At 36.1% G+C, this 11,467-nt stretch overlaps 2 protein-coding genes across 2 annotated transcripts; one reads left to right on the top strand and one right to left on the bottom strand.

Moving 5' to 3' along the window:
* LOC105158478 (hydroxyproline O-galactosyltransferase HPGT1) lies at window positions 1-5,856 on the bottom strand. Its single transcript, XM_011075266.3, has 12 exons — window positions 5,515-5,856; window positions 5,348-5,411; window positions 4,596-4,645; window positions 4,295-4,485; window positions 3,907-3,970; window positions 3,755-3,827; window positions 2,979-3,102; window positions 2,036-2,123; window positions 1,882-1,932; window positions 1,094-1,165; window positions 879-991; window positions 1-309 (listed from the first exon to the last, which is right to left on the bottom strand). The coding sequence occupies exons 1-12, from the start codon at window positions 5,628-5,630 to the stop codon at window positions 287-289; spliced, it is 1,029 nt and encodes a 342-aa protein (XP_011073568.1). The 5' UTR covers window positions 5,631-5,856; the 3' UTR covers window positions 1-286.
* A 2,964-nt stretch (window positions 5,857-8,820) lies between these two features.
* On the top strand, window positions 8,821-10,579 carry LOC105158468 (6-phosphogluconate dehydrogenase, decarboxylating 3, chloroplastic-like). Its single transcript, XM_011075254.3, has one exon. The coding sequence runs from the start codon at window positions 8,901-8,903 to the stop codon at window positions 10,365-10,367; it is 1,467 nt and encodes a 488-aa protein (XP_011073556.1). The 5' UTR covers window positions 8,821-8,900; the 3' UTR covers window positions 10,368-10,579.
* The last annotated feature ends 888 nt before the right edge of the window (window positions 10,580-11,467 follow it).

Below are 11,467 nucleotides of genomic sequence, written 5' to 3'. Positions count from 1 at the left end.
TTTCAGATCGAAAAACAAAAAAGGATGTGATGATATTGCAATTATGTACTCTGCAATACATATCAATAGTATAAAACTGTTGGATTACAAATCCGTTTGGTACAGCCGACGCTACATCTCTAGAGCAGTAAACATGTGTTTTCAGTTGCGTATGCTTCTATGACATTCTTGTGGAGCGTCTCTTGAATCATGTCTACAATGTTTACTGAGTCAGCCAAAACATACCTAGCTAATATGCTGGGCACTGTAGGTCAGGTGCCTGCATTTTTCCACTGCCAGAGTTGAATCACACGGACGCACAAATGGCTCCTGTAAACACAAAATTGAAGTATAAGGTATTGAATATTCAGATGCTATATTGTAGGCAAAAGCTTCCCTACTAACTAAAAGAAAAGAAATGGATTAATGTCAGTATTAGTAAAAGCACTCATCAATGTGGAGTTGCAACTAACAAATTTCATCTCTCATCTTGCTGCTCAAACAGATTAGATTGACAGGGGATATGCTATTGTTTCCAGATGACAAGGGATAGCATAGAGAAACCATGCAAATTTCTGATGGTTGTGAATGCTATAAGATTATGCTTCTAGTCATGCCATGTCCTAATTGTGGCAAGAGGAGCACAGATGATATGGAAGCATCAATTTTTCCTGATCGTGCGGAAAAAAAGTTGAGTACCCATCTCACACAGATATTAGGAAGTCCTAGGAGACAAGATTAACACAAAATCCAGATGATGGTAAAAACACTGCTTTTCTTTTGAGTATGAAAATGAGAAAACATATATAGCTGGAATGGGGAATGGGACATCCAGCTGCATGAGTTCTATAAACTTATTTCACAGGGAAATTAGATAGTGACAAGAATATAGCGGCAACCTGACGACCAGGACGAGCAGCAAAACTTCCCTTCATCAACATGCTTCACATCAAGCCCAATGAACCATGATCCAACACTGACATCGTCATGAGCATAAGTGCGGAGGACCAATCTGCAAAATCACGAAGAGCAACAATCAAATACAAACATTTCATTGCATTATGGAAAATGAAGAGAAGAATTGATTAAAAAGACATGACGATGGTGAACATACCTGTTGATTGAAATAAACTGAGCCAATGCTTGTGAAATTGCAAATACTTCACTAGAAGCATGTTGGAAGTATCTACATAGAAAGACGGTTACTTTTGCAGTCAAGTGAGGCAGTACATTTCAACTCAATAAATAAAAGAAGAAAAGGGGAAGGTAAAGCGTGCTCCAGAGAGATTGGAATCCAGACTATGAAAGAGAACCTAGAAATTAGCATGATATCAACCTTCCACTAGAAGCTGGCAAGGCAGCTCAGCAGTTAAGCTAAGAATACCCAGGCAAATGACAGAGGACATAAAGAGGGAACTTTTAAAGACAAAATAGAAGCATATCCAATCAGGGACATATTATATGGTGCATAGTTTCTTCATCACATGATATCTTTCTCTTGCAGGTAGCAAGATGCGGCAGCCCAAAATATCTTTAACTCCAAGATGCCAAAAAAGTCGGAATCATATTTAAGACATTGGGTATCTAATCAATAATTACTCATAATAATTTAATGCTCCCCCTTGCATTGCTAGGTTTCATCATTAGGAACAACTGAAATTTTTTCTTCATTTCCCGAGTTCTATTTTCTTTAAATTCATATCTTGCCCATACAAGAAACAACTTCAAACTGGAAGTTAATCATATTTTACCCTTGTTTCTCTGACTTCAACATTAAAGTAAAGGCAAATAGGTAACACATAGGCTAATATCAATGACATGACAGCATGAATAAAATTTCTCAAGTCTCAAGCAAAAAGTAAGATGGAGTAAATAAAATAAGGAAACAAATCTATTACTTACGACTTCCCATCACCAAATTTCCACCAGTCAGGTTCATACCATTTCTGTTTCCTGCAAACCAGAAAAGATATGCATTACCATTAAAACGTTAAAGGTTCTTCTCAATCTTCCATCCCAAAGAAATGATTCAGATAAAGGTTTCAAATTAACTCACGGCTGAGAGAAAACTTCTCCCGACTTCATACATCCAATGTAAGCACGAGGCTTATCCAAATGACTTGCAAGCACAGCTCCAAGTGCATCTGCACAACAAGGAATGATCATATAAGAGAAGCAATGCCAAAACATAGCAATGCTTCAAACTCCTATTAGTTCTTGCAGCATAAAGCAAGTTGTAAAGGGGCATGATTACTGCAAGCCTGTCTCTGAGGCTTATTTGAAATTTCTACTGGCTATCATGTAACCTTAAGGTCTTTACTAAACCTCAAGAATGCTAGAACAGAAAGCTTGACATTACACATTTAGCCAAAATGAGTATATGAGCTATTGGAGAGGGAGTTGAAGTGAATTGAGGAACTTTCGAATCCACAAAAAAAGCTGCTTTGATTACAAAAGCATTTAAATACTATTTACTAGCAAAACTATTTGACTGAAAGGTTCTCTCAGGTGCCCTGTGCCAATTATTGAAATACTTGTTTCAGATTGCAAGACGCTCTAGGTGAGACCAACAACCAACTTTTACCAACAGAACATCAAAGTCATATCAAATCACAAACTCAACATATTATTTAACCCAACTTCACAACCCCATGGGTAGCCAATCAACTAACATGTTTAGCAACTGGAAACACTCGGATTTTGGGAAGACCCAATAAGGTCAGTGGTTATGAACTCATTTCCAACACCAGAACAGCCTTCCTAGACAATGTCCTGTCATGTAGAAGTCTCAAAGAGGTAATCAAGAACAAGTTATGTAGAAAATTTTCAACTTTACAATCATTGACAAAACTGTCTGACACCTAAATCATGCAATATGAATTTAATATAAAAAAGTGCCTGTATTGAAGTTACAGAAAAGCCCGCCGTAGCATAGCTACCATGTTAGAGCAAGCAATAAACAAAGATCTTCAACATTTTATATATCCAGCAAAACATACCAATATTGACATAAACATCATCATTAATCTTAACATAGAACTCAGCATCCCAGTGCTGCACGGCATGAATGAGGAACAATTTTGTCTTCTGTGGTCGCTCTTCAGGAGTCTCCATGTGATTTTCCTAACAAGGAAATGATTAAAAACTCATCAATTTTTCTATAACTTAAAGCATACAAGTACAAGCTGCATAACATGATCTTATAGACCAATAGAGCATATAACACAGTTACATGTGTGACTAATGTCTACTCTTGGATTCTCCAGGATGGTAGTATGTGTGGACGTAGATTGAGAAAGTAGACAAAAACAGCATGAAGGCGCAGACAGAGCCAGATTTATGCCCTTTGTATCTGAATGTTTAGAAACACCCAGAAAAATAAATTTTGCTAGTAAGTTGAAGTGATGTAGTCAAATGGTAAGATTAGCCTGTATGAAGAAAGCGGGGGAATGGAAATGGAAATCAAGAAAAGCATGGTAGATAAATGGCTAAAGACCTTGCTCTTCTCACAATTAAGGGGCTTTCTCTCAAGAAAAGAAATGCTTGTGTATAATGGAAGGATCTTCACCTCAAACTGTTCTCACAATGGAGAAGGGGATTGCTAGTTATAGTTAAAAACAAACGGTTAGATAAATGGAGAAGTCTGTTCACTAATTGTTTACTATCAGGGAAAGTACTTTGCCAAAGGTAGAGGGCCCAAGTGTCACCAGTCTTTCTTCATGTGATGTAAGGGATTAAAACCCGATTAAAATTAGCTATGTGAAACTCAACATACAAGAATTGTGAAGTCATTAGCCTGCCTATTTTCACTGTCAATCTCCCTGTCTGAACTGTCCCCATGATTAGCACTGCATTGATGTGTAAAATTAGTCAAACATAGAGCTCTAAGGAATTCTTCTGTCAATTTTGAGTCACCAGTATATTGACCTTCTCCCTATTACAAATCGTATTACAATGCCTTTTTCCTCCTCCAGTTTCTTGAGAGCATCACCTACATTCAGTGAATTCTGCATTAGCAATACTTGAGAAGCAACTATGCAAAGGCAAAAATAAGCATATGGAAAGCATGAGGAAGGGTGGTTTAGAGAGCCAAAAACTTGAAACTTGAAAGTTGGTATTTGTGGGTAGTGAATAGGATCAAGGCCCTTGGTACTTTTAATGTGCTCCATTTCCTTATGAGGGATTCCAGCACTCATTTTGTTATTCAGAAATCAGAAGAAAACATAATATTGGCATGGAAATGATGTTGCTTTTTGTATACCCACTTTTCATGACAGGAAATGGACAAAACTCACGGCATGTAAGAATTGCGTACCAGTAGGCATCCAGGCCTTACGAATTGCATCTCTATTGTTCTTGCGCCCAAACATTGTAATTATCCCGATGACCGCTAAAAGTTTTTTCTTTGTAGTTCCACCATTTAACGAGAGATGTTTAGACACAAAACCTTCCTGCCTAGCTTGTTCCAGATCAACATGAAGAGCAGCTAATTTCTTCTGCTGTTCTCTGACAAAAAAAGGGATTATCACTATAAGGCTAATTGATTCAACGAAATGCATATCTTCCACGTGCATGCGTGGACGCACTAATGCAGTAGATATCCAGACAAAATTTACCTGCAAGTGATGATTTTTAACGTGTCATCAACAGAAATGGAAGACTTCCCCTGATACAGAAAGAGACGAATATGAAATAAATTTGTGGGTTAAGTGTCGAATAATTAACAAAAAATAGCAACACAATTTGCGGCAGAATTCAAATTGAGGGTGGCAGTTCCCAAGTTGGCAATGAGCAGCATGTGTCAGATTGCCTAATGGCATTTTCTCTAATGTATAATATAACCACATAAAGCAGAATGGATTCATGAGCACTATTGCGGCATCCAGTAGTATGTTTGCAATACTATCAAACGTGGTTAAATTACTGTTTGGTCCTTCAATTTTGCTCTACTGATGGAAAGTGACTATCTTTCAGCACCCACAAACATATAAATGTCCATTATCGAAACCAATCTAATGTCAACCCTACAGAGTGATGTTACTAGACTTCTTTTAAGCTCTTAGCTCTCCGGATAAATTAAATAATCATAAACAAGATGAAGCTAAATGATCTTCGAACTGCACTGAGTTTGAAACTAATACGGATCAGCACATCAAACGGTAATTATCGAAATATTAAGATGCTCGACCTCAAACTGACACCAGGTTTAAGTAAAACAGTTGTTAAAATTAAAACCCACATTTTTTCCTTTCTTCCTCGCAATCATCTTTTGCCTATTTATACAGCAATGCTAAACTCTAAATCAGTTAAAAATTTTAAAAATAAAAAGAGAAGGAAATTTTATGAATCAATAGCAAATAATTTTAACCTGGCCAGTTCTCTTATCAAGCTCGTCAATCAAATAAACCCTGTTCTCCGCGTCCTGCCACAATCTACAACCAATCCGTTTATCAAAATTATATACAATGTACATATACATATGTGCTTTTCCTCCAAAAAACACAAGTTACTGCGTGAAGCAGATGAAATACACACCGGCCAGCAACATAAAGGGACGCCATGGTAGCAAACATGGACAGCATCAAGAAGGAAATCCGATTCTGGAAACTGGAAGCCGAAAACAGCCGGTGATTCGATCCCCGGCCACCCATCCGCCTTTGTACGACGTCGTACCCGCGCAGAATAGGTAAAAACGACAAAAAGATTCCCTCCGTTAGGTGAATGGAAGTGGGGATTGAGTTTGAGAGAGACTCTACAGCGAACAAAAAGCAGTATCGGAAATGATGATCCAGAATTTAATGGATAATCCACTGCTAATACTGATTAAGCTGCCATTAATTGATAATCTACTGCTTAAGCTGCCATTAATGGATTGGCTAATTCTCTTTTGGGAATAAACAGCTAAGGCGCCTTTTTTTACCGTTTGTTTCTCTTGTTGCTTTACCCTGAAATTACCAAAATCTCCTCTCTCACTCAATTCTAATTCCCCTCTCTTAGTTTCATATTTTAATTCAAATATTTATCTAATAAATTTATAAATTTTTTGGATAAAGACAAATAATCTTATATTTATCTACAGCTAAACAAAAATAAAATATTTTCTTACATGCCCAAATAAAAAATCAAATGAACCATCCAGGTATGCGCACTTATTTTGATAGCCTTTATGTTTCTGTTTTAATATACTGACTGTCACAATACGTTGTTTTATAATTTATTTTCACCATAAGTATAGAAGTTATTGCAAATATCCGAGCAAAGGAAGTGGTCCAAGTATGTCGTTGTAAGGAAACGGAAATTCCACCAAATAATCCATCCATGGAAATGAAGAACGGAGTAATTTTACGACAATATCAACTAATTTGATTTAAGATAGTAAACACACGTGAGAAATAATCATATATATGATGAAAATAAATTTCCAACCACTAAACAACTTAGAAATTAGTGCTTCGCTATTTAATCCACGTGACAATCACAAATTTAAGGTATTTATCCCCACCAATATTTAGGGGTGTGTATTTCTGCGAGTCGAAACGAATTTTTGATTAATTGAAAAGTTGATTTGGCGGTAAAACTGAAAAATTATGTTTTTAATAATATATATAACTGAAAAATTATTTTTTTAATAATATATATATATAAATAATTTTGATACTTTTTCAATTTTAAAGACATGTACCAAAATATCAAAGTTTAAAAAATAAAATGTATTGTGAAATGCAATTCAAGATTTCAAATCAAAAGAAAAGAACACAATAGCAATCCATTTATTTAATTTAAATTCAAATTTAATAGTACAAATCACAAATATACAACTACAATATTCAATATCTAAATATATAATATATTTATATTACTATATAAATATAATATAATATAAACAATAAGAAAATTCGATTTTCGATTACGACAAAAAAAACCAAAATAATAAATAAATAGAAACCAAATCGAATTTTTTGATTTTGTTCGGTTCGATCGAATTTAATCCAACTTTGAACACCTCTAACAATATCTACAACTCTTTTTTTTTTTATTTTATTTAAATTTTGGGCATAATAATTTATTTCTTTCTATTGAAATTTATGAATGATGAGTTTTGACTTTACAATAAATATTATACGCTCATTTATTTTCTAGTAGTACAAAACGCCACGTGCGAAGGCACGTGTGAATTATTATAATTATTATTATGAATGGAAGCCTACAAGTGAAGTGAAGTGAAGGAAGTTGATTACTGATTGATGAAGCCATTGCCGACAACATGACACTTGTGTCTCAATTCACCCCCAACTTTTTTGCTAGAGCAATTTTTATGTACGTATAATAAATATTATTTTATATTTTAAATATATTATGAATAAAGAATTAATACATTATATTTCTAAAAAAGAAAAAAATCAATTGTGGAATATTATTGATATAACGATAAAATCGGTGTTGCAGTGTCATAACTGTCATTTATAAAAAAAAAAGGGACTTTTTCTTTTTACATAGTATAAATTAATAATCGTTAATTAAATATTTTATTGTGATAATCTATTATAGATAATATTTGTTAGATGATCGTATATTTCAAAAGGATATTATATTTTTTAAATAACGAAAAAATTATAATTATGTTAAATTTTAATAAACTTCCTCGTGATTTTTTTATTCATTTTTGTTCTAAATAAATATATAATTATCATACATTCTAGGAATAATCTCTTTTTTTGGGTTTGGTGGGGGAGGGGGGCACTACATGACTACTTTAATTTAAAAAAATAATATCATATATGTTTAAAGTTTATAAAATATTTAAAAAAATTCAAAATATTCTGATAAAATATAATTATGCAACTACTAACCATAATTTTGTAATTAATAATTATTAAAACTTTAAAAATAATTTTTAATTTTTTGGTTTTGTATAAGCTCCTAACTTGTTAATTTCGATATTTTAGAAAGTTTTTTAAAAATGTTATAAGATGTTTTGAGAAAAATTATAAGCATATGCCCTCAAAGTTTATTTAATAAACATTTTTAACTTAGATATTTTCTAAATTTATAAATTTTATTTTTAAACCAAAAGTTCTTGAAAAGTTTTTTATTACAATAAAATAATAAAACTTGTAAAAGTGTTAGCAATGATTATAATTAAACATTAAAGAATTTATTGAAATTTTAAATAAATTAAGAATTTCTTACTTTTTTTTTCTTTCCAAAAAACTTAAAAGCACGCAATATTTTATTTTAAATTTTAAAACATTTTTTGATATTTGTGGGGGGTTTATTTTGTACTTTTTTTATTTTAGATTTGCTCTTTTTGAGCCCACAATCGCTTGTCCTGATGGCAGCGATATTGCCCTTTTCCACCAACCAATCAACCAAACACGGCGCAAAGCCCCACCCCCATCAGCAAATACGACGACGTTTCCAGCTACATAGAGATCATCGCACGCAATCATCATATAAGACAACCCCTCGGTGGTAGCTCAAGTCGCCACCCTTTCACCCCCTCGACGAGTCCGCCCATCACGAAATTACCTCTATACCCCCTCCACTTCCATCCATTCAATCAAACTTTCTATATATATGTATTATAAATTTCAAGCTTAATTTTTCTAAAAAATATTATCTTATTAAATAACCATATAAAGAAAGATTTCTAATGTTTACTTTTATAATTGTGTAAAATGAAAATTGTTTGAATTTTTTGTATTTGTTTTTAGTTTTTAATGTATTTTAAATCAAAATACATATAAATAAATATATATTTCAAAATTGGTATGGAGGATAATTTGGTCATTTTAGGAATGCCGCATGATGTTCCAGTTCGTCTTATATCTCCGGCTCCATTCTCTCTCCCTCTCAAACACTCTCTCTCTCTCAATCTTTCATTTGCGTACTTCAAGATCGTAGTTTGAGCTCTAGCAGCAATGGAGTCAGCTACGCTATCCCAGATCGGTCTAGCGGGTCTGGCGGTCATGGGCCAAAACCTAGCCCTGAACATCGCCGAGAAAGGTTTTCCGATCTCCGTCTACAACCGGACCACCTCCAAAGTCGACGAGACTCTAGATCGCGCCCACCGAGAAGGGCAGCTTCCTCTTTCCGGGCACTACACGCCTAAAGATTTCGTCCTCTCAATCAAGAAGCCCCGCTCCATCATCATCTTGGTCAAAGCCGGCGCCCCCGTCGACCAAACCATCGCCGCCCTCTCCGCCTATATGGAGCCTGGAGACACTATAATTGATGGAGGCAATGAGTGGTATGAGAACACGGAGCGCCGCATGGTCGACGCCTCAGCTAGTGGTTTGCTCTACTTGGGAATGGGGGTTTCTGGGGGGGAAGATGGGGCGAGAAATGGGCCATCTTTGATGCCTGGTGGGTCACATAGGGCTTACTTGAACATCCATAATATACTTGAGAAGGTCGCCGCTCAGGTGGATGATGGGCCTTGTGTGACTTATATTGGTGAAGGGGGTTCCGGGAATTTTGTTAAGATGGTGCATAATGGGATTGAGTATGGAGATATGCAGCTGATTTCTGAGGCGTATGATGTGCTGAAGAATGTCGGAGGATTGGGCAACGAAGAGTTAGCGGAGATTTTTGGGGAGTGGAATCGCGGGGAGCTGGAGAGCTTCTTGATTGAGATTACATCTGATATCTTTAAGGTGGAGGATGAGGAGACTGGTAATGGACATTTGGTAGATAAGATTTTGGACAAAACTGGGATGAAGGGCACTGGGAAGTGGACTGTGCAGCAGGCGGCTGAGCTGTCCATTGCTGCTCCTACAATTGCAGCTTCATTGGATTGTAGGTATATGAGTGGGTTGAAGGAAGAGAGGGAAGCGGCAGCAGAGATTTTCAAGGAGGAGGGATTGAAGGAGGACATTAATAATGTGGGGGCAGTGGATAAGAAGAGGTTGATTGATGATGTTAGGCAGGCCCTTTATGCGTCCAAAATTTGTAGTTATGCTCAAGGGATGAATCTGTTGAGGGCCAAGAGCATGGAGAAGGTATGGGGATTGAATTTGGGGGAGTTGGCCAGAATTTGGAAAGGTGGGTGCATTATTAGAGCTGTATTCTTGGACAGAATCAAGCAAGCGTACCAGAGGAATCCGGGCTTGGCCAACTTGTTGGTGGACCCAGAATTTGCTAAGGAGATGGTGCAGAGACAAGCGGCCTGGAGGAGGGTTGTGGGCTTGGCGATTCAGAAGGGTATTAGTGTTCCTGGAATGTCGGCAAGTTTGCAGTATTTTGATACCTATAGGCGAGGGAGGCTTCCAGCCAACCTTGTGCAGGCTCAGAGAGATTACTTTGGGGCACATACCTACGAGAGGATTGATCGCCCAGGATCATACCACACCGAGTGGTCCAAGCTTGCTCGGAAAGCCCGAGTATAGTTCAAATCGTTAGCCTGAGGTTTGATCTGTGTACCTCGGTTATTGATATTGTTTTTTCATGGGTTCTTGAGGCAATGAGCTCTTGAACTTGAGTTGTATCCACTAATGAGGATTTTCTTGCTCTGAAAAATATTTGTAGCCTCTGCATTGTTGTGTATGCAGCTAATAAGTGAACACATATTTCTTTTCCAATAATTTCCTTTATTTGCTGAGATGTTTAGCTACCTGATGATCTGTTTGGCAATCATGATGCTTAATTTGCTTTTTACTGCTATGTTGTGCTTTAGTTTTTGTATAGAAACAAGTTGAGGATCATATTGGCGTGATTTGACGCCTGCGGTTATTTCTGGTCTCTGTCTCTAAGGTATTTATCTATATAAGTCTAACAGTACCAATAAGAACTTTGACATGCTCCATTTTGTTTCATGAAACACACAACAGTAGTAAACATTTGGAAAACCATTAAGCTGCTGTTTCAGCTTATATTGACAATGACTGAAGGCAGGGCATGTAATAGTGTTCATCAGTGCATGCTATGTAAATCTTGATATCCTTTGGTAACTGGATGTCAGGACAAGCAAACATTGTAAGATCAGCAACACTGCAATTCTGCTGATGGGAGAAAAAGAAAATTGTACGTGAACTACTTCAAACAGTAGGTGGAATCTCATTAACAAAATATAAATGTTTTCTTGACGTTGTGATACATGTCCCTCTTATTCTACTAACTCAATTTATGCAGGCATTACTGCCGTCTTGAACTTTCGAAGACGTCACTAATTTTTGTGAAGTAAGTATTCTTCTTCTTTTTTTGGAATGGTGACTTACAATTTGGCCAGAATGACACATTAAAATGTGTCATCTCATAAATCCCTGGAAGGGCCGATTTATATGTTTAGCTCTGCCTTGGCAGTTTTCCTCTTCTCCTTGTAAGATGAAGTCACGGCTTCTTGGAGAAATTGTGTTCAGCTTCAATTAAAACACACCTGGATGCATATATACGAGCCAAAAACTTTCTAAACGTCCCAACTTCCCTCTGTGTGTGTGTATCTTGTGCACTGAAATTCTTGTTGAGTTTACATGTGGGCCACAGGTACTTC

This window comes from Sesamum indicum, linkage group LG1 (genome assembly GCF_026168435.1).
Source record: "Sesamum indicum cultivar Baizhima isolate 11 linkage group LG1, ASM2616843v1, whole genome shotgun sequence".
In the NCBI taxonomy this organism is placed as follows: Eukaryota; Viridiplantae; Streptophyta; class Magnoliopsida; order Lamiales; family Pedaliaceae; genus Sesamum; species Sesamum indicum.
Note: the sequence above shows the minus strand (reverse complement) of the source record. Positions and strands in the feature narration are given on the sequence as shown.

Coding starts and splice junctions, on each gene's coding strand:
- LOC105158478 (XM_011075266.3), bottom strand. CDS start 5,630: ATGGGTGGCCGGGGATCGAATCACCGGCTGTTTTCGGCTTCCAGTTTC. Junction 4,646..5,347: donor TTGATAAGAGAACTGGCCAG/GTTAAAATTATT, acceptor TTTCTGTATCAG/GGGAAGTCTTCCATTTCTGT. Junction 310..878: donor CTGCTCGTCCTGGTCGTCAG/GTTGCCGCTATA, acceptor TTGTGTTTACAG/GAGCCATTTGTGCGTCCGTG.
- LOC105158468 (XM_011075254.3), top strand. CDS start 8,901: ATGGAGTCAGCTACGCTATCCCAGATCGGTCTAGCGGGTCTGGCGGTC.